This window comes from Syngnathus acus, chromosome 23 (genome assembly GCF_901709675.1).
Source record: "Syngnathus acus chromosome 23, fSynAcu1.2, whole genome shotgun sequence".
In the NCBI taxonomy this organism is placed as follows: Eukaryota; Metazoa; Chordata; class Actinopteri; order Syngnathiformes; family Syngnathidae; genus Syngnathus; species Syngnathus acus.
In genome coordinates this window covers 2,136,916-2,159,681 of record NC_051107.1, presented here as the reverse complement: position 1 = coordinate 2,159,681, position 22,766 = coordinate 2,136,916, and the positions used below count along the sequence as shown (strand labels likewise).

Here is a 22,766-nt window from a genome sequence, read left to right as displayed (position 1 = left end):
TCGAGCGCTGCACAACGATTAATCACGCCTGCTTGTTTACAAATTCCCTGTTGACATTAAAGCGAATCGATCGTGGCAGTCGTAGCTGGAAAGCTCCGATTTTTTGGGGTTAATTTACCTTTCATTTAACGGGCTAAGCATTTCCACGCAACGCATCTGTTTTGATTTCGCCCCCTTTCAATTTAGCCGTCTATGCTAACGAGCTAGCTAAGATCTCCATAGGGAACAATGACAGCGACTTGCGCCGACAGTGGCGGAGGTCTGACCGCTAAAGGACTGGACATCAGCCTGGCCGCTTTGCAAAGACACGATCCCTACATTAACCACATCGTGGATGTGGCCAGCCAGGTGGCCCTGTACACGTACAACAACAGAACCAATGAGTGGGTAAGCTCAGCTGCAACTTCAGTGCGACGGACGATGCTAACGGAGCTTAGCATGCTGCAACCGCGCTTAGGAACTTGCACGAAGATTTAAGTTTGTTGTTGTGCCCATTGTCCTTTTTGTTTTGATTTCATGCATGTGGACAATAATTATTTCCGATCCACTAATTGATTATTATTGAAGAAATCATCATTCACCATGATTAATTACAACAATTAAAGATATAATGTGCAAATTTGTTATTTCAGAAGTGCATATCAAACGTTGCCCCTAACTCGAGCACTTTATATATGATTTAAAAAAAAATAGTTTGGAGCTGCTGATTTTTCTGTAAATGTAACAAACCGTAATAAACATGTTTGTTTTTCAGGAAAAGACTGAAGTGGAAGGGACTCTGTTCATCTACACGAGGTAAATTGCACCTACAAATACAACTTCATTTCTTCACTTGTCCTTGTAAGGTTCGACAGTCGCACAACAAACAGTTTGTGAAAAAAAAGAAATAAGGGAAAATGGGGCCGTAACAACGACAATACATTCACAGTCCAGCAAGCAATAAAAGAATTTAAAATGCATATTTGAAATTAATAAGCGATTTTGCTCTCTACCAGGAAAACGGAAAACCAACAATTGTGTTGTTCTGTCTACAAAATTTCCTCAAACTAAAAAAGTGTTCAAACTGTTTTTTGGGTTTTTTTTTTTTAGGCTGGCCTCGCCCACACATGGCTTCACCATCATGAACAGACTCAGGATGGAGAACCTGACGGAGCCCATTACCAAAGACCTGGACTTCCAGCTGCAGGACCCCTTCCTGCTCTACCGCAACGCACGGCGTAAGAGTTACCACCGAATAAGAAAAAACGTCAAGTAAACATGACCGACATCCTGCGTACTATTCCTGGATGTTGCATCAAAATGGAGGCCGTAAAATAGCTAGAAACAGACAGCTAGGGATGAACCGCGCCTCCATTTAAGGAGTTGTTCTTTATCGGCCGGAGTCTCGGCGGCCAGACGAGAGCCTGTCAGCGCTCCCGTGGCGGTCGGTGGAGATTAGATGCATGGCAGCAGGCGCTGATAATGCAAACACGTGCGCATCCTTTCTTCCTGCCTCGGTTTTAAAATAAATTCCACATCATCCCACAATATCAAAAAGCAATAATAGGTGACGCTACAGTATGCAAATAGTTACGTGCTCGCCGCTAATGGCGTGTAGCTAATGCTAGCAGGCTAATGTGGGTAACTGTCGCAACACTATTCAAACTAGCTGCAGGATACAAGCACAGGAATGGAATGTCTACAACAACGCCAGACAATTATGGAAATTTAAAATCACAGTATTGTGTATCTCTGTCGTGACTATTTTTTGCTAGCAAACTAACGTCCGCCAATTTAGGGCCAAGTAACTCTGCCCGCCGCGTGCCACGACCTCCGCGCGGACGAGGCCGTGGAATCTTATCATTAAGCAAACACGTCGCGCCAATGCCGTAACGTCCGGGAATGGCGGTTGGCGCTAAGTGGCAGCCTGGGCTAAAAATAAACAGCAGAGATACCGACTCCGGGATGGGACGCGTACATCCAGCTAGTCATTATCCCTGCCTGACAACCGGCCATTTGACAGGAAGCTTGTTAATTATTGTGGGGTTTGAGTTTTGATTCTAATTGGGATGCGCAGATACCACTTCTTCCTGAGTATTTTGAGCTGTTACGCCTTTACGTCTTGTAAAAGAAGTCCAACTATAACACATTGTCTGGTAACAACTTGGAAACTGTGATCCAAATGTGACTATTAACACTACAAAGACCCTATATATGAAATAATCATTCAAACTGGATTAACTTGCTACATCATGAATACGATACAATAACCGATTAATCGTCTGATTAATTAAAAAGTATACATTTATATCGATACAATTTTTGACGTAGAATATTGGCAACAATATCGGTGGGTTTGATTTCCTCGAAGGTTTTACCTCCAGGTCGCACGTAGGTGTAGCCCAGGTCCGTCTCCGACACTAGCTGGCCTTTAAATCGTACTTCGGGCTCTTCCTGCAGTCTTTCATGTTTGGGTTTCCTGGTGAAAAATCTTCTCAGCATGGCTACAAGTGCCTCTCAGCAGGTCAGCCTGGATTTGTCCTAGTTGAAATGCATTGGAGGTCTTGGTCCCATTAAAGCAGGAGTGCTGACAAGGTCCTTAACGGCATCCCTTCAGGGGAGCAGCGTCCTACTGCGACCCCGGCTCCTTCAAAATGCTCGTAAAATTCCAAGTTTGATCGGAGTCATGCGGTCGCTTCCTTCCAGTTCGCTTTAGTTGGGGAAGTGATTTGAAGCCCCTCTATCTCCAGCTGATGGCCCACCCTCACTCTTTCACACGCTCCCCTCTCGGTCTTTTTCCTTTCCGTTACACCGACATCTTCTCACTTGTCCCCAGCTCTTTGCCGTAGATCCTCGGTCCAGCCCGTGAAGTGTTTGTGACTCGGCGGGGCAGTCTCCCACTGTAGTTACTTATTTGGTCCTGGGCTGACTTTTTCCCAGGCTCAACTGGGGCGACCTCAGTGGCAGGTCCAGCCTCGCTGGTCTCGTGTGTAAACATGCGCATCGCGTGGAGGGCTACAATGTTGTGGTAGAAGTTTACGAGCTCAAAATTAGCCTAGCTGTGGGTTTGTTATTATTCTGTCTACTTCGAGTTGAATTGACGATTCAAAGTCAACTGTATTGCACCACTTTTTTTTTTATCATTTTATTTGATTTTTTAAATTTATTTTATATATATTTTTTGCATTATTATTTATTTTCAACTGTATTTCTCCACTTTTTTTTTTTTTTTTAAATATATATATATTTTTTTTCCTATTTACCGTAATTTTCGGACTATAAGTCGCACCGGAGTATAAGTCGCACCAGCCATAAAATGCCCAAAAAAGTGAAAAAACCCCATATATATGTATGTAAGTCGCTCCTGAGTATAAGTCGCCCCCCCACCCAAACTATGAAAAAAAACCGCGACTTATAGTCCGAAAATTACGGTAATAGCTCGCCTGGAAAGTGAGCCACGTTCATTGGATTGCGAGGCCGCGCGGTACGCCGGCAATCTCATTCCGTCGTCTGCTGACCTTCGTCTCGGTATCGGGCGGCCACTTTTGGTTATTACGAGGACCTAACTTGATTTTTGCAGACCTTTTGTTGCTATTTATGACGCTGATTGAAAAACGGGCCTCTCCCTCTCCCCAGTGGTCATCCATGGCATTTGGTTCTACGACAAGGCTGACTGCCAGCGCATCGCCATGAGGATGAAAATGTAAGCGCTTGCGTAATTCTTGGCTCCGATACAAATACTTCAAATGTAATTGAATTACAGAAGATGAATACACAACGTTTACCGGGAAATGTGTGTGTGTGTAGACTGACCCAGCAGAAGCAAGTGGTGGTGCAAGGTGGTTGGCTGCCCCCTAGTGGAAGTGCAGGTGGTGTGCAGGATGAAGAGCAGGTGGTGGACATCATCCAGATGCTGACTAAAGCTCACAGCCAGTATGACAAGGTAACACATCTGCAAAAAAAAAAAAAGGGATGCAAGTCAAACGGATGTAATTAATTGGTTTACGTGGCGGAACAGGGGAAATCGACTTGCGAGCCAAAGGAAATTGGCGGCAGCGGTGTTCTGTTCGGGAAGCCCAACCTCATCAAACCCATCCCCGTCAAGCCAACCACTCCGGTACAGCACCGATCACCACTTTGCCATTTGCACCTCCTCCCTGATTCCACTCTTGCTTTCCTGTCTTCAGGACAACAATGCGAGCGAGTCCAAGTCGCTCTCTCTGGCTACCTTATTTGGCTCTCAGCCTCAACACTCGCCCAAACTTGACTCCGCCTCTCCATCCTCCGCACCAGTAACCACAAAAGCCTCTCGCCCTCCCGTCGCACGCACCCTCACCTACGAAACTTCGGCGGCCAAGGAAGTCACTCGGGAGGAAAACGCCCCGTCCCATCATCCCCATCAGCACTGCCCGGCCATTTTGAAGCTCATGCAGGGGCAGAGGGAGGCTCCCAGCGGGGTCCTTCAGACGCTGTCTGAGTCGCCCGAAAACCGGCTGTGCGACAACGGCGTTCCGCTGGATCGCCATCAGCACCAGCACGTTTGCCACCATCAGATGCACCATCACCACCAACTCGATCCAATCAAGAGACTCTTCCAAAACGCCGCTGCCCCTTGTTGTGCAGCGCCGTGTTCGCACACAGGTGGGACCTGTTTTTTTTTTTTTTGTGCTTGACAAAGGCTAGTAACTAAAAAAAAAACAATTGTGACCTTCCCAGGTGTTCCTCCGCACATCCCGGGTGCGCTTTCCCCCCACGAGCTGGTCCACAAGCTACAGCTGGTCCAGCAGCAGCAAAGCCAGGCCCCGCCGGAAGCGCCGCGCCTCGGCCCCACGCTGGCCCCTCGCTTCCAGGGCCCTTCCAGCGTGGCCACGGCGGCCCCGAAGTTGCAGGTTGGTAAAAAAAATCTCAAAGTTAGTCCCCTGATTCAATTAAAAAAACTCAGTATTTTCTATGTAGCTTAAATTACCTGTGTTGTGTTCAGGGGCCTTCTCCGCAGATAATCCCAGCCACCGTGGCCCCGACGTTGCTCCTCTCCCCCAGCGTCTTCTCTCAGGTGAAATCGGATGTGGCGTCACCAGCCGCTGCCACCGCGCAAGACCCCTACCCATCCGCCTCCTCCAGTTACACGCCTCAGAAGGAAACCAGAGTTCTGTCTAGAAACCAGCTCCAGGCAGTCTTATTGCACCTGATCCAGGTAGGATAAAAATAATATTAAATTGCGCACTTATATGTGTGACAACATTTGATCTTTTGCAGACTGACAACTCCTTCCTGGACACCATCTATGAGGCCTACGTTGGGAATTTTTGCTCACGGCCATGACGCTTTTTGGGACTTGATCTGGATACCACCAAAAATTCAAACAATGGCGGCTTTTTTTTTATTTTAATAAAGCACACAAAGGATGGGGGTGAAATATGAAAAAAAATTAAAGTTGACCCTCTGAAGAAGGAAAGATGCCTAAAGTTGATTTGATGTAGCATTTTATTGTTTGGAATATTACACTGAAATTGTACAATTGGCACATAAGAAAAAAAGAATTTTCTGTAGGAATATTTGATTATTCCATCTACACGTGTTTCATAGTAATATGTCATTACAATTGTTTATTTTTGTCTGGAAGTTTTCATAAGATATCTCGACAAAACTGCACTACCTCGCAGAGAGCCATGTTTCCTTTGAATTGAGTTTAAATTTGAATATTACTTCTGTTATGATGCAATTGCACAGAAATAAGCAATAACTTGACAGCATCGCAAGATGCATCCATTTACAGTAATTATAATTTAAAAGAGGGGAAAAAAACGTATTTTTATATTTGCAGTTAACCAGCATGCACCATTAAATTGGGAGAGGCATTTAAATGCAACCTTTAAAATGTTCTTTATTACAGTTGAATGTTTAGTCAGTGGTAATAACATCTGGCAGTTGAATGTTCATTTTCGGGTTTTTTTCACGTGGTTTGTCGGGTATGTTGGTTTGTAGCGGGAGTATATTGGATATTAAATTTAATTTTTTTTAAAATGCTTAAGGTGTTGTCTATTTTGCCAGAGGATGCGTTTTCATTCCGCTATTACTAGAGGGCGCAAGAGAGTCTAATTAAGTTTCTGGTGTGTCTTATTAAAACTACAAATACACGTTTTTTGTGTTTGTAGCTTAAAAAAACATTTTAAAGTTGCCCTCAACACACTTAATTCAAGGAGGAAAACAATTTATAGAATATACATTTAAATAACCATTTTAAATAATAAGCAAACAATTTAGTGTCGGACGGATTAGAAAACTCACCTTCGTTGAGTCGTTCTTGGCAACGACGTCTTAAGTTGAAGCCTTAGTTGAGTCACACAAAGCTGAACTTTTCTTTAAGAAAACGACTTTGCAAGATTTTTAGAATTATTTGGTTGTTTGGAATTGACACCTTTCCCGGCGTATGCTCACTAGAAGTAGAAACTCGAGGCTAACTTCCGGTTGCCATGCCGCATTCAAGGTCTGTGGGAACTTTGTAACTTTTTGCAACGTTAATTACGCCAATATAGATGGGATTTTAGTGTCAAAAGTTTAAAACAAAAATGCGAGATATACAATTTAGTCTCTTCATGTATTGTTTGAGTATTAATATGTACATTTCTTAAGATTACACCCATTTCTATTGTGTTGCCCAGGGGACAAACTCGGAGAAAATAACTTCCAATGTCACAAGGCTAAATAAAACACATTCATGAATTAATGTATTTATGAAAAAGAAAGCAAAAGTTATCCAAAATAGAAAGTTGATCATAGTTAAAAAAAGAAATAAAATGCAAGTTCTGCAGTTCATATTTGCAGTATGTTAATTTCATGTATGGTTTTTTTTTGTCTTTTTTTTTTTTTTTTTTACTGAATCTGGCTACGCCTGCGTGCGACGTACGTTCTCACAGCCAACTGGCCACTGGTTAAAATCAGTTTTTGTCATGCGTGATGACCAGTCAGTGCTCCTTGTGGTCTCCGTCTTCCTCCAGTTTCCTGATCTCCATCTTGAGGTGGTTGATGTTCTCCCTGCTGGCCTTCAACTTATCTTTCAGCTCCGTGATCTCCTGACTGGTTCTCTTCTTAGCCGCCTCCATTTTCTCCTTGGTCCTCTGCTCCAGCTCGCTGACTGAGACACAAATAATAATTGTTAATAATTAACACAATGTTGGATTAAGATAATGTGTGCGAGTGTGTGTACATACACTCTGTCTCGTGCTTGTAAGCACCCAGTGTGAGTTGCCTTGATGTGGTCAGAAGCTGCTGCATCATGGCAGTCGGATCCTGAAAGATCTGATTAAAAGATAGGAAAAAATATATATATTTTTACTCCATTATTTATTTAAGTATTTATTTTAACACGTTTGTGCTCTGTGGAATTTAAAACTATTAATTTGATGCCATCTTGTAGATACCAAATGACAGTTGAACAGAGGGGAGGGCTTCAATTAGGCCATAACCTTGTCTAATAGAAACGTTTTGCTGCCCTCTTGTGGCATTTATTGACAATAAACCTTTTCAGGTGGGCTTTTTGAATTTTCTTTGAGACTCACCATTTCATCGTAGAATTCTGACACGACTGTTTTCTTGGGCATGGCGCTGGAGTCGGACTGGAAAAGCTTCAACAGATGGTAAAGAGTCACCTGGGGGGGAGTAGTATTTTAGAACCCTAACTTCTGTAGCATTTCTGTGTGTGTGATTTGAAGGCCCTCACAGATCTCTCATTGGGGTCAATGAATACAATTTTGATGGTAATCTCAAACTCCCCCCAGCCCGTCTCTGTGATCTCGTAGGGGGGTTTGGTCACCACTGATAGGAAGACAGTTAAAAAAAAAAAAACATGTCTCAAACGTGACCCAAATGTCAATTTAAAAAACATCAACGTACCTCGAAGGGGGTTACCATAGCTCTCATGCAACTTAAATTGGATTTTCTTCACATAGGCTGACATATCCTAATTAAATTCAGAATAAAATGATTATTTATGACCATCAAATGGAAAATATATGAGCAGTAAGTACTGGAATGTTATCGTGCCTCATTTCTGTATGGTTTGACATAGACGGACCACTGATGAGTGTGTCCATCTTCCTCTCGTTTCTTCCCAAAGTAGCGAGCGACGTTCCCAAACACAATAGGTTTCACGATAGTAACTCCCTGCACATAAGCAACACACAGAATAAAATAAATAAATAATCCGATCGGATTGAATGAATGAAAAGGGACAAAAGGATGTTTACCTTAACCCGCCCACCGGAATCTGGACCGAATTCTGTCATCTTTTTAAACATATTACACAAGAAGGGATTTTTTGTTTAAAGAAGTTTAAATTGTATTCGTTCTACGAAGCCGGTGGGCATTGATTAAGTTGGCCATATTTTCAGTTTTTGTTTGCAGCCCGGCGAGTAGCCGCCGGAAGTGCAAGTCGTTATCATGCTCGACGTTTGCTAGAAACGCGCGGAATATGTTCCGCCTTTATTAATTTTACTTGTTCAGAAAACAAGAGTCGAATTTCTACATATGTTCATTTGAAATGCTAGCAAATGAGAACATACGGTATGATATTACTATATTTACTAAAATATTAAATTTCCAGAAGAAACAAAAAGTGCATCCGGTTTAGGTGTCTGTAGTCCGTGAGGAAACAAAAGTGAAAACGTTCCGTACTTATTTTAATATTAATAATACTGTTTTCTGTACTTATTTACTTTAATATTTAAACTTCTCATCTCTTTAAAAAAATACAGAAATCCAATCTGTTTGCGTGGTCTGTGCACGCAAGGAACCAATGTAGGAACAATAATGTAGGAACAATGCTGTTCGCATTGCATAATTTTTATTTTTTTTTTAATTAAAATTTCAGATTACACACGAAATAATTGTTCCACTTATTAAAGTCAGTGTTAACTCCTAATAGTGATGGAAACGCTTTAAAAACTACACATTTCATAACACCAAATAGGCTCACTAAAAGAAAGCAGCAATACTCAACACAAAAAGGCCACAAATTACAAATTAATGTTTAAGTTTTATTGTTGGATGAACTGGGTCTTACCACAAAAGCAGCGTCACAGGTCATTTATTGGGGGTTAAAAATATCTCCTGCATCTTATCAAATACAAGTGCAGTCATGTCATATAATATGATTGGATCAAATAGTCTTACATTAATCCCTCTCCATGATTACATAAAAATACATTTAATATTATTGCCTTGCAAATGTTACATTCAACTGTCCAATCTACAAGTATGATTTAAAAAAAAATGACATCAGGACCTGTCTGCTTCTCTTCTCAATCTTCTTGTTTAACCTGCAAACACTTACCTTGTGCACTGTTGAGGGGGGGGAAAGGTCATAACAAACCCTCTCACAAGTTTATACAAATACCTCGACACAACTTGAAAACACAAATGAGGATGTGGAGAGGTGGAACAGGACCCTGATTTAAGCAAAAGTAATTGTTTTGCTAGTGTTTACAGTTACTACACGTGATCAGCATGTGAACATGAAACACAGGCAGGACAATATAATACAAGAGGATATCCACTATGTGGAATATTTGCTTACAATTAAAAGAACTACAGCAGTGGTCTCCTGATTACAATGTCTCGGGATGACATTCTACGCAGAAAGTGGAAATATTTGAGGATGACGTCAAGGGTAGGATTTGAGCTACATGCATGTTGGAATCAAAAAACAAAAATGAATTGGACAAACCCCAACGAAAAAGGCACATGGGAAAAAATGACAACAAAGGAGTCTTACATTTGAACAATACAGGGAGGGCAAGTGGACAAACAGAAGGGGGGTGAGGGGAGTTGCTTTGTTTTTCACTACTTTTTTTGTTACATTTAGAAAAATTATGACACATTACTTAGTTTACACCCAACATTTGGATTTCAAGATTAAAAGTCGTCAGTCTATGGCGTAATATATACACAACACTGAACCAGAGTTGACTCAATACCAGCTTGAGTGTCAATGTGCATAATTTGATGCAAGTTATGAAAAATAAAACAGAATTTGCAATGGACCTAGTAGTGCCTCCAATTTCACACCAAAACATCCAAAAACAAGAAAATGATGCATTGTTTGGAATCTGCTTGAAATGACCATGTTGATGCAATTTTACATACTTGCCATTACACAAAAAATGGATACATTCAATCTTACCTTGTAAATACAGGCATCCATTATCTACCCTCTACAACAGTTTATACGATAAACACAGTACAGCGCATTTAATATAAATGAGCCACTTCCAACAGTGTAAACCTCAGTAAACATGTTTTATTACAACACCATCTAGTTTTAATCAAAAGCAGAGACATGTACAAACGTTCTAAGCATGAGAAGAAATAAGAATAAACGAGGGGTAAGGAGAGAAAGGGGGTGGGAGGCAAATGTGTCCTATATTAAAACTGCTAAATTAAGTGTTCACAGTACAGTGCGTGGAAAACAAACCAAAAGATGGACTGCGTATTAAAAAGGACCGATGGACCAATTAATTGTTTGTGTCGAGATAGACAGAGAAAAACAATGGGGAATGAAATAAAACACCATAAACATAAGAGTGGAAAGATTTCCAATTACCATGAGTAGATGTTTGAATAGCCGAGGGGCGGAGGAGTGTGTGGGGGCTCCTCCATCCACTCTGCACACTTGATGAATAGACAGAAAGAGGGACGGGCATAGATGGGAGGATGATGGCGGGGGATGAAGACGAGGAGGCGCCGTGTGTCCACTCATGCAGGTGGCGGGCTGAAGTTCATCCTCCTTTTGTCCATCCGTCCGCCCGTTGGGGTTAGTGAGCTGAAAGGTGTCAAAATGGAGGGTGGAGTTTGGTTTCGAGGTAGCGCAACAGTCAACACTCTCTCCCCTCACCATACCGATCCAATATTTCATTGTATACATATTTATGGACATTTTTTTTTTTTTTTTTTAAACCAGAGGTGGGCGTGTTTGTAAACTTTGCTGGTCCGTGATTCGTCAGCGACTTGGGCACCCGTCTGTCATTATTTCAAGCCGAACCAAAACGTTATGGTCAGCCCGTCATCGTTATATTTAAAAACGCTTCAGTCAGTTTTACACACACACATACACAGGTGTATATATACGTAATAGGGCTGTCACTATCGAATATTTTTAAAATTGATTAGTCCATCGATTAATTGAACACAATTTTATTTTGCGTGAAAGTGGATTACAAAACAATTTCTTGTGGTTTATTTGGTATTGTTGATTAATAAGGAAAAGTGATAATTAAACAATAACGCACAAGAACGATTAATGTTGCACTCAAACGTTCTGAAACCGATTCAGGTTATTGTTTTCTGTAGTAAAAGCTGAGGTTTGCAAATGTCTTGCTTTGATTCAACACAAAAGATAATCTGTTTCTTTTTATGGATGAATAGAAAAATCAATGAAATGATTGCTGTTCAAAGGCTGAGACTTGACGATTAATTTTGACAGCTCTCATACATATACATACAAAGACAACTTGACACACATCTACTATATACACACGTACACACATATATACATGCATATGTATATACGAAAAATACAGTCTTACAAATGGAAAAAAAAAATGTGCGCATTTAATAACCCTAACATATTTAATGGAATAAAAATACTGACAAAAAGCATTTAAAAATGAACTATGAAAATATGTACATCTACTTCATGAATTTAACCAACGCAGTAGTCCGTCATTACTGAACATTTCGTGATTTTTTAAAGTTTCCCGTCATCTGTCAAGGCGTCTGTCAGTGACTGCCTTACGGAATGCCCACCTCTGTTTTGTTTTTTTTGTATTTATTTATTTTTTTCCACACAAGAGGCCAACACCAGGGCTGAGCACAAAATCCAACTGACCAAATAACAAATCATTGGAAAAAGCCAATGTGTCAAATTATCAATAAAAAAAAAAAAACCTGTACAAGTGGATTGTGATGTGCTCAGCGCTGACATGGGCATACTTCCATCACGCAGACAACATCATTCAAAGCCTGTTTCAAGTCAGGAACTAATGGTCATCATAGCAACTACTGTACATTCTTCTACTGGAGTTTTTGAAGAACCACTTACACAATTACAGCAAAATTGTCCATTTACAAGGATGATAAGCTCCATTTTGAGTAGTGTGAACTCTGTTTTTCAGCGTGACAGTAGGGTAATAAAATTGAGGGCCTGACCCGATTTGTCCACGCTGCCACGAATATTGAGTTGCTCAAGCTCGACTGCAACTCGAAGACGAATTATTCACATATGGTTTAGTTAAAACCTCTCTGACAGCTTCAATGGCTCATTATCATCCTTGTGAAGGGAGATGTTACGTCACGTTCAGTTGTGTACATTTCGGGCCTACCGAGTATAGTCGCTCATTCGCATATAACGCAACATTTTTTACTCGCTCAGCATTTTCAGCAACGACGTGAAATGTGACTGGTTTCAACCTGATTTCAACTTATGCAAATTCAGCAAGGATTCCTTTCAAAACTGACACACAGAGCCCCCCTCCAATTTCAGTCACAAGCATTTTGACTTGACACAAAATCACCGCTTTGCTTTACGATGGCAAACGTACAGCGCCACTGAATTACTTTTACACAAATCTGGACCGAAGCGTCATTTAAACAACCACAACAACAACAACAACAAAAAACGACCTAACCTGAGATGCATCTAACTTCAACTTCTTGTGACATCACAGAACTACCAAAGTGTTAAAATGCCGAATCCATACAATTATCGTAGTCCATGTGATGCAACTTGCTCGGAAATTCCACTAAAAGTTTTAGAACAAGTCGCTGGACTCTTTTTGACCTTGCTTACCTGATGTAAAAAAAAATAATAATAATAATTGTGCTTTTGACCAGGTATTCCCAAACACTATTAAAGTGATTGCGTCACAGGGACTACGTTGCAGAACAGCATCAAAAGTGCACATGAGGATCGATGGCAACCCTATGAACAAAGACAGCACTAAATTTGGTCATCAATAAACAATTCACAATTAATATTTATGATTATTTTGGACCCTTTTCTTTGTAAAGTTGCGGAAGGAACGTCGACATGAATTCGCTACTTTCCCCGACATACATGATCAAAACTATGTGCATGACCTCGTGTCCACTGGGGATCTCGTCAACATTGTAGTTGATCAATCGAGTTTTTATTCTCAGACTGACTGTTAATAATCCAAACACTACAGCTCCTTTCTGAATTGATTTTTTTTTGTTTTGGCAAGAGGTTCTCAGTGGACACGCAGGCAAAATCGACGGGCAGTTTTTAGATTAATTAATGAAGCCAATGTCACATGTCTACATTCTTGTGACATTCAACCGGCTCCAGTTAGGCAACTCCAAATATATAGATTTTTTAAAAAAAGTCATTCAACATGGGGCATGAATATACATACAAATATTGTTGGGCAGATATCTACAAAAATGGATAGTTCAACATTACAAAACAAGACAATCCTTCACGAGAGCATACAAATTGAGTCGTGTGAGCCAATCCTAAAAAATTGATGACAAAAAAGCAGCACGTTCAAGTGTGTCGTTGTGGGTCAGTTACGGTTCACCACATTCAGGTTACATCGGGAGGATACTTCAAACAGTAACAATACAGAAGACCACCTCAGAAGGGAATAATGAGGAGCATTCCGTTGTGTTAACTTTACTCCCAGTTGACAGATTTGTGACCTTTTAAGGGCCTTGCTTTAGGGGACTTAACAAAAAAAAATGCTATCATAAGAACTTACAGCTGAGATGCAATAACTTTATAATAAATTGCACATAAATAACACAGATGCAAATGAGGACAAAATAAAAAAGGACAAGCAATTGTATATTGTCATGTAAAAATAAAAACTGTAGCATGTCGCTTCTTTCCACAATACAACCACACGGGCGGAAGTGTATTCAATCGAGCGTTACCAAACACAATTGTCAGGAACTTCAGTGAATAACTTTTATTTGGTCCACTGGCATTACCTGCGGGTTCAAATCTATACTTTCAGTTAGGATTACTTTAATAATCGATTAATCGAATAGAAAAATGTTTCAATTCCAGGACATTATTCCAAATTGATAGTGCAGAGAACCAAATTAAATTCTGATTCAGTTAAGCCTTCCATAAGAAAATTAGGCAAAAAATGCCAATCACTGTTTTCCAAAGTAAAAGCAAATGTTACATTTTAATTCAACACAAACATAATTCATGGAAGATGACAGTGCTCAGAGAATCTTTACAGTTGACAGCCTCAAATTCTGTGGATTTTGACAATTCTAAATTAAAAAATAATAGCTAAATGATTAATTGATATAAAATTATTGATTATTTTGACAATCGATTAGTTGTCGATTAATTGTTGCACCTCTACTTTCAGCTATTATAACACTCAATATGATATAAATGTATTGATTGCAGTGAAATGCCTGTGGCCCAAAAACAACAACAAAAAAGAAAAAAAAACAATTGCATAGATGCAAAAATATTTCTTTTTGAAAAGCAGTTAGATCACATTTTATCACATCATGACACTTGTGTGTGACAATTCAAAGTGGCTCAATTTCAAAAGGACACTTACCTTGCACTTACCTTCTCAAGTCAAAGCTTCTTTCTTCATTGTCCCAAAGTTAAAAATGCATTTAATGAAGGAATTACACCCCCTCCCTTTTTTTTTTTTTCCCAAACAGAGATGCACCCACCTCACTTGTCCATTAGCGGTGTCGATATTCCCGCTCCCTCTCCCTCTCACGATCCCGGTCGCGATCCCTCTCGCGGTGGCGGTCCCGCTCACGGCTGCGTTCGCGGTAGTAGTCCTCGTGGCGCTCGCGACTGCGAGACTTGTGGCGTCTGCTTTTTTCCCTCGAGCGGCTGTGGTCTCGCTCTCTGGAACGCTCACGCCTGCAGGGGAGAAAAAAAAAACAAAAAAAAACAATCAAAATAACATTGGGAAGAAATAACACGAGTAAAAGCATCACACGAAATGTGATCTGGACCTGGTGGAGCCGTAACTTTTGGACTCGATTCCGTGGAGGCAATCCTGGAGGGAGCTTATGAGGACCTTGCAGCGGTCGTCGGCCGACACTTTGGACTGCTTAATCAGACTGATGGCAGTGACCAACGTCTCGATGGCGCTGCCGTAGTCCGCTAAAGACGAGAGGCGGCGACGTTAGTCTGACGGTCAAAGCGAGTCGGCTTCCTGTGTGGAATCATGCATGGTACCTGCACTGGCGTCAGACACCGCTCTGGAAATGGCGCTGGAGGAGATAGCCCGGTTTCTGTTCATGATCTCTTCAAACTCGGCCTCACTCAGAGGGGTCCGAGATGACTCCATGTCCCTGGGGGCGCACAGGCACAAAACGTTTAACAACATAAATCAGAGGTGACCGATTTTGACAACCACAAGCGGTAAATTAATCTATAGCGTTGTTTTTTTTAAGTATCGGGTGCTCGTGGAGGCTGCTGATATCAGTCACTGATATTTGAGAAAGAAGAAAAAAATCTGCCGGCCCAAAGCAAGTGCATCTTTTTACTCACCGGCCTCCAGGACCGTAGTCTCCTCTCTCATATGGTGGTGGGCGTCCATATGGATCATTTGGTCCAGGGGGGCCCCTGCTGTCATTGGGGGGCATGTTGTTGCCACCAGGCGGGGGGAAGAAAGCAGGATTGACATGGGGAGCAGGCGGCGGACCGCCAGGCGGAGGGCCTCCCAAGTGAGGAGGTGGAGCCAAAGCCAAGGGGGGTCCGATTGGGCCGGGGGGACGCGGCGGGAAGGGTCCCGGGGGCGGGGGGCCTTGCTGGGGCGGCGGCGGTCCAGGAGGTGGGCCGTAACCAGGGGGTGGGGGGCCCGGAGGTAGGGGTCCTAAAGGTGGCTGGCCAAACTGACCTGGGAAGAGAACGGGGGGAGGTGGCCTGTCCCCACGATTGGGAGGACCAAGAGGAAGGGGTAGGCCCTGACCCGGAGGTGGTCCTGGTGGGCCAGGGGGACCGGGAGGAGGACGTGGGGGCCCTGGCAGCCCACCTAAAAACAATACAATGTGGGCATAGAGCAAAATAAACATGTTATGTTATGAACACGCACAGCCTTTCATTAATTCTGCTCCCTATAAAAAAAAATAATGAGTCTTACACATGATGGCAGTTTGAAAGACAGATTGTAAATAGAAAAACATTCAGGCTTTGACACATGGCTCGACTTTGAGGTGAGGCAAAATGAATGAAATTCGGTCAAATCAAAGCGAGGCGGCGTTTTACCTCTGTCACGCCAACTCCCGGGATTGAAAGCAATATCCAGGTGGCCATCTTGGTGCCTAATCAGATCAGGTCTCAGTCCAGCGCCTAACGCGGAGGAGAAAATAAATCAATCACTGAACTTTCAACCGGGCATAATAAGGTGCTGGCCACTTGGGGGCAGAAGAGAAGCGAGTTCCCTCCTACTGGAAGCATGCGGGTAGTTGCAAGAGCAGTGAAGAGGGGAAAAACAAAGCACTCATATGACTAACTAACCAGGGAAGTGCGGCGGCGGCCCACCGGGCCCGATAGAGCCGGGGAAACGGTCTAATGCAGGGCCGCCGGGGGGCCCAGGAAACCTGCCTCGACTTCCTCGACTGCCCATGGGAAAGCCGGCGCGGCCTCCGCCAGGAGGACCAGCTTTTCCTTCACCTGACATCTGGCCTGACTGGTTACCTGTGCGAGGCAAAATTATAATATATTTTTTTAAAGTGAGATTCCTGTTCTGTGTATGATGGCTAATGAATTGGACTTACTGTGCTTACTTTTACGGGACTGCATCTCAAACTGGCTGAGAGACTGCTTGTTGCACGGCGCCACAATGGGATTCTGACCGTGCAACTCTCTTTTGGACAAAAGCTCCGTTAGCTTCCTGGATGAGCCCTCGGAGCCCACGCATACAAGAGCAAACCTGGCAGGACAAACAAAAGGCACATTCCATACATTGTAGCAAAGTCAGGAGTGAAGTCAGTTAGTGAAGGGACTGGTTCATGAAGCAAAATTGAAGCCTCATTTTCCCATCCATACCAGCCATTGACAATGTGAAGACCAGAAGACTTACCCTTTGGATTGCCCATTGGATCTGTTTTCAAAGAACTTGATTTCCAACACATCTGTGATCCCTATTGATCGGATTGCTTCTGTGAGGTCCTCATCTGTTGTCCACTGTATAAAAAAAAAAAGATGAACCCACAGTCATGATTTAAACTAAGGCTGAAAAGATCAAAACATTCATTCATCCCCACTCACCCATGTGAGGTTTCCGATGTACAGTGCGATCCTTTTCCCCGAATAGGTGTAGACCACATTGGGCGGGGCGGATTTGCCTCCATCGGAGCCCCCCTGCGTAGGCAGCGCGTCCAAGTAGTCGCGATCCTCTGGCGCGTCGCCATTGTTGGCCGACGGGGAGATCACGTCGTCGTACAGGTCGATCTGATCATGAACAGGGTAGTCTGCTTCCTGAAAGACAAGGAAGGTTCGGTAAAAGTTGATTATTTGTTTAATCTCAGTGCTTGTGAGTTTTCACAATCCAGAAAAACAGTCAACTCATTTATTTTCTGTCTATATGAGCGCATGGTGTAAGCCATTATGGATAGCAAACAGCATTTCAAGCTTCATGACTGCATTTTAGGCACATACAAATAACTAGTATGAGATACAAAATAACCCTAACAACAAATGTTACCCACATGTGTATGCTAACAAAAAAGTATTTGCATATATGCATAATCGAAATCTAACAAGATTCATAAGCAACCTGACTTTTAGAAGTAATTCATTTGTCCATGAACAACTTATATAAATAATGATTACAGGGTTTTGAATCAACAAATAACGTCAAACTTAATCATTTTGGCTGAATTTGGTGATTGTTATAGTGAAACATGATGCTACGCAGCTAATAAACGCGATTGTGTTTGGCTTTGTTAGCCAACCATTGGCGGCCATGCTGAGGCCGCAACTATAAAATCAATGAAACGACGACGGCTGGTTTTGGTGAAAAAGTAACCAGGATGAAAAAGTAACCGTGCATTGGGAATTAATCGACTCACCAAGCAGAATTAAATGAATTCACGTTTTCTCAGCCATTAACGAAGCACGTAACCGCGGACTTGTAGTTTATTAGCACTGCGAATGACGGCCCTCGCGCGAGGGAAAAAAAAATCAAGGTTAAGGAGCAAAACAAGACCTTCCTCGGTCACAAAAAGCAACGTGGACGCTAAATAAATGCTCATGAACATTGTTTGGTGATGCAAAAGGGTGAAGATTGCGACGAAATACCTGGCTGAACTCCTCCTCTACGTCGGCGTAGATATCGATGTGATCCACACCGTCCGCCATTTTCCTCAGGCGCCTTGCTTGGCTTGCTCAACAGAGAAGGCAAGCAACAATGAGGGCGGACAACAGCGCCTTTTGTGGCCGTTATAGAAATTGCAACACACGATCGCTAATTCACAGTTTTTTTTATTATTTTACAGCAGAGGCAAAATATAAACACAATGCAAAAGCAGTACAAAAACATAATAGACACTTTTAAAAATGTGGCTTTCTTCACAAACGTGCAATGAGGGTTAATTGGATAAATTCATGTTTTCTGGACGACCGTTGCAAATACACAAAAACACACAATGAATAAGTTTAATAGGTAGTCAATCCGGCAATTTCTCATAAACATGCTTTTAGAAAAGCTAAACACTAGTAGCGTACAAAAATATGATGACAGATTTACACCAATATACAGGAGGCAGCAATGTATATAAATATATTGTTTTTTACTTGTTTAAATGAAATGACGTGCTAACTAGGACTCAACCTTAAATTATACATTTTGAAATAGTTAAAGGGTATTAATTTAATATAATAAGTTAGACCTTTGTAGTTTGAAGCCCTTCCTATGCTACATGATGTGATTTGCATGACCATACGCAAATCGGCGTGAAGCTAAATCAGAAATTCATTACTTCCCTACGGGCTCTATTACATTCACTCATGTGATTCATAATTCATCCGTGTGAGTCACGGCAACCACCTGCTTCTGTTTAGTCCCCCCCTTTCATTTGGAGATACAAGGTGGTGGAAGAGAATAAAACTAATGGAGAGTGGTATCCATGGCAACACCTGCCAATTTTCAGCACTTTCACCAAGGAAAGGAACAGTTCTTCGGTTTGTCAGGACCAACAAATATAGTTGTGCTTTATATATAAAAAATAAATCCACTTGTGGCAAAATCGGGGTCACCATTGGTAGAGGAATGAGGCGATGGATGGACAAACGAGGAAGAGCAAGGTAGAGAGGGATACGGCGGCCGCTCCTCCGCAGTCGTTTGCGTTCTCCTGAAAGAGAAATTGTCTCATTATGACCTTGAACATCCACAAGCTATGTCTTTTACCTGAGGGTGGTAAGCGTGGCACGACTCGGGACGTCTGCGGATCTTCTGGGAACGCATCCGGTCGCATTTCACTGAGGAGTTATGTTCAGTGGATGTCAAGGATACATAGCTAATCCATGAAAACTTGCAATGAGAGCCAAAAATATTTGTAATGTATTTTTTGATCAAGAAAATACAGAATACAACTTTGTAAAAACTAAATAAAATGTGAAGAATTAAAGCTCCTTGTGGTGTGCACACCTTGACCACCAGGGGCAGTATAATACAGCAATGCAGACACAAACAAAGAAGAATTCCACAACTAATTAAAGTGACTGAAAAGTGTAAAAATATTACTTGCTTTTTTATCAGAGGTTAAAAATGTCTGAGTATTGCAATGCTTAAAGCATTATAACACCGCCACATAAATGTTATTTGTTAGCCAGTTTATTATCAATTAGCATTAAGCTAGCAGATTTCAAGCTAAATTGTAGTAAGTGTCTTTGATTTGACAGTAAAATTCAACTTTGAGAGTCAATTTTAACCACCTGGCTCATTCTACGACCAAGCAAGCACATTTCAGTTATTTTTTAACTCGAGGATATATTTGACTTCTTTGGGCTCCATAGTAATGGGCGAGTATTGTCTGGAGCAGTCGCAGTCGGCCTGGACAACTAACATCAGCAGGTTGCTCTGCGGGATCTGTTGCACCACAAACATCCTGTAGCACACATGTTTGTTGATACAATATGAATATCCAGCAGCAAACAGGAATGTTATTGTCATACCACAGCTGTTCTCAAGAGGGCGCTCACCACACTCCATTCTTCACCTCTTCAACTTCTCCCCTTGTTTTGACTCCCCTGTTCTATTTACCTTTTTTTTTTTTAAATACTTTCTTCACCACTCACCATGTGATTTGTATAATCTAATGCACCCTCATTTAATCCTGTTTCTGCCCACTTATTTCCATCCTTGCGGTTATATAAATACAGGCAGAAGCATGAAGAATGGATTATGCGTGTGCGCTTACTTCTGGCAGCGTCCGCACTTGATGATACTGTTGGTCTCTTTGACTGACGGCTCGTAGACAAAACTGGGGTACTCTGTATCACACGGCTGCAGGAGGTCCCCCTTTTTCTTGTGAGCAGACGCTGCAGGAGAATTAAGAAAAGTTGCCTCATCCTAAGGGCGTGTTTTGATTTTACAGCCTCGGTCAGGCTGAGCTATATTTACAATGTTTGTGTGTTCTATCATGAAAGTTCCATATTGGTGTTTTATAAAAAAATAAAAACAAATCTCTGCCCTTGTGTGAACTTACCATCTGCAAAGTGCTCCGTGTGCCAGAATCCACAAACGTTAAACTCAAGGAGAAACCTTGTGAAGTGGAGAAAAAAGGCAAGTGGGGGGGGAATCAATTAGCAACTCCATCATTACAGTCTCTCTGGCAGATTGCTTTCAATTTTCTTCAAACTGGGCCCTGACCCAAAGTTCTGTCAGCAGGAGAGCACTTTATTGGCCACAGTGCTTTACATCCATGATAATATGCAATGATGAATTGACTACAAATAAAAGACAATCCCTTGATCGACTTGGGAATACGCTTGCTTGCCAATAGTAGCAACACTTACAGTAAGAAGTTGGAAAGGAACCACTTGAGAGCGGATGCCAAAGCGTAGAATGACTAGAAGGGGAAAAAAAAAAGATAAATTGAATTAATCACTGCCAGCTCCGTTAAAAGAATCTTTGACGTCTTTATCCGTCAATGGTAGTGAATGTGCTAATCTAATACTAGATGATGTAAATACACACATTAAGAAGTGGCCGGGCCCTGCTGACGGAGTGAGTGTTCATTTTACACATCGCCTGGTAGTCAAACAGAGAAACCCTGAGGAAATAGAAAAGTGGACGTAAGATAATAAAAAATCTGAATTTGGTTGGCCACCATCTTGGAATTGACCTTACCTCTTGAACATGCCCATTCGGATCAACGTGGACATAACCGTGCCGTCCACCTCGCCGAAGAATGTCCCGGCCTGTCGTCAAAGACACAAAAGGCGGTATTACGATTTTCCAAAACTCACACCTCACAGCGTAATATTACTCTTGCATGAGTGAACTGACGTCAGCGCGTTGTTTGGAAATGAGGACAAAGCCATTATTGTCAATCACGTAGCACTCCATATCCTGCCGCGGGAGACAGATGAGATAGAAAAGGCAATTGCGATCGGCGTAATGAGCTCAAATTATACACAACAGAGAAATAAGCTCGTTCGACATCCCACTGTCATGCCACGGGAGCTTGAGATCTTTCTGAGACGACGGAGGAGGTAAGTGTGTGTGGGGGGGTGCACTCACAAAGCTGTCGCAACGAAGAGGACAAATTCCTTCCACGTCGGAGCACTGCGGGACAAATGGACGACAGAAAAAAACTGCTGAAATTGTTTTATAACAGTCAAAGGTGAGGCGCAAAACACAAGTCTTCACTCCGGGGCCTCTTTTTTGTTCCGTTTGAAGTGTGTAAGGAGGATTTGACGGCGCTCAGGAGGTGCAGAAGATGTTAAAATTAGGTTCGCCGGTACAATCGGAGTGATAAAATCACTTACATCAGTGTCGTTTGGCTGCGAAGACACAAACAGAGAAGAGAAATAAACATCACTTAATTAATAATGACAATAGAAGCGAGGCAGATGTTATGAAATACAACACAGAATTATTTTGGGGTTGTTTTGTGTCTTATCCAACCCAAATAGTTGTGTCTGTCCCTTTTTGACCCTAATTCTATTTTTATTTGAGTTATTTTTCACCCACCTGTTTTGGCTAATAGGAAATAAAGACAACAAAGAAATATAAACAACAAATACCGCCCACAACATTAGGTACATCTAACCAATCCAATGTGAGAACAATTAAAATTAATAAATTAGTTAATTTTATTTTTTCCAAATTAATTAAAAAGGTTACAGTAAATTAAAATTACAATTAAAATTAATTAATATATTTTTAAATTAATTAATTACAAATATTACATTAGCAAATTAGTAAATAAATCTGTAAATAAGTGTAAGTAAGAAAACACGCACTACTGGGTCATGCTGTGAGTGACAAAAAAAAAATCACGAGTGACAACCACATTATGTAAGACAGAGGGGACATTTACTTCTTTGGAATCTGGAGTTTATTTGCGAATATGCCGCGAGACATAACGGTAAATTATTCATACGCGAGGCAGAATTGCTTCTAAAAATCACACTAACAAGCTCCTCGATGATGAATTTGGACACTTTAGCGATGATGGCTCTCCATATGTCGCTCATCCACGCGGGACATAACTACTTATAGACGCATGTACTAAAGTCCCCACAAGGGAGTGTCACACGTACACAC

The 22,766-nt window shown here is 41.8% G+C and overlaps 4 protein-coding genes across 6 annotated transcripts in view; 1 reads left to right on the top strand and 3 right to left on the bottom strand.

Annotated features, from left to right (window-relative positions):
• Window positions 1-6,003, top strand: dcp1b (decapping mRNA 1B). The gene is made up of 10 exons (XM_037242689.1): window positions 1-387; window positions 755-795; window positions 1,090-1,217; window positions 3,616-3,682; window positions 3,787-3,922; window positions 3,998-4,096; window positions 4,167-4,620; window positions 4,696-4,868; window positions 4,961-5,173; window positions 5,236-6,003. Exons 1-10 carry the CDS (start codon window positions 229-231, stop codon window positions 5,299-5,301), a joined length of 1,536 nt encoding a protein of 511 aa, XP_037098584.1. The 5' UTR covers window positions 1-228; the 3' UTR covers window positions 5,302-6,003.
• Window positions 6,004-6,802: 799 nt separating this feature from the next.
• yeats4 (YEATS domain containing 4) lies at window positions 6,803-8,434 on the bottom strand. The gene is made up of 7 exons (XM_037242677.1): window positions 8,226-8,434; window positions 8,023-8,142; window positions 7,873-7,939; window positions 7,700-7,794; window positions 7,539-7,628; window positions 7,191-7,278; window positions 6,803-7,114 (listed from the first exon to the last, which is right to left on the bottom strand). Exons 1-7 carry the CDS (start codon window positions 8,274-8,276, stop codon window positions 6,945-6,947), a joined length of 681 nt encoding a protein of 226 aa, XP_037098572.1. The 5' UTR covers window positions 8,277-8,434; the 3' UTR covers window positions 6,803-6,944.
• A 566-nt stretch (window positions 8,435-9,000) lies between these two features.
• cpsf6 (cleavage and polyadenylation specific factor 6) lies at window positions 9,001-22,505 on the bottom strand. Its single transcript, XM_037242662.1, has 12 exons — window positions 22,500-22,505; window positions 18,293-18,365; window positions 17,261-17,470; window positions 17,073-17,176; window positions 16,768-16,922; window positions 16,508-16,687; window positions 16,256-16,339; window positions 15,539-16,022; window positions 15,224-15,339; window positions 14,998-15,148; window positions 14,704-14,902; window positions 9,001-14,637 (listed from the first exon to the last, which is right to left on the bottom strand). The coding sequence occupies exons 2-11, from the start codon at window positions 18,350-18,352 to the stop codon at window positions 14,716-14,718; spliced, it is 1,731 nt and encodes a 576-aa protein (XP_037098557.1). The 5' UTR covers window positions 18,353-18,365; window positions 22,500-22,505; the 3' UTR covers window positions 9,001-14,637; window positions 14,704-14,715.
• cacna2d4a (calcium channel, voltage-dependent, alpha 2/delta subunit 4a) overlaps window positions 18,633-22,766 on the bottom strand; it is a 40,069-nt gene continuing 35,935 nt past the window's right edge. For 2 of the 3 annotated variants that reach the window (XM_037242660.1, XM_037242659.1), the window contains 11 exons: window positions 21,986-22,000; window positions 21,738-21,782; window positions 21,504-21,566; window positions 21,345-21,415; window positions 21,192-21,267; window positions 21,011-21,063; window positions 20,701-20,756; window positions 20,413-20,533; window positions 19,985-20,100; window positions 19,401-19,483; window positions 18,633-19,344 (listed from right to left, as the gene is read on the bottom strand). In XM_037242660.1, coding sequence (XP_037098555.1) covers window positions 19,246-19,344; window positions 19,401-19,483; window positions 19,985-20,100; window positions 20,413-20,533; window positions 20,701-20,756; window positions 21,011-21,063; window positions 21,192-21,267; window positions 21,345-21,415; window positions 21,504-21,566; window positions 21,738-21,782; window positions 21,986-22,000 — 798 coding nt within the window. In that variant the 3' untranslated portion in view covers window positions 18,633-19,245. The other variant, XM_037242661.1, reaches the window with a different exon arrangement.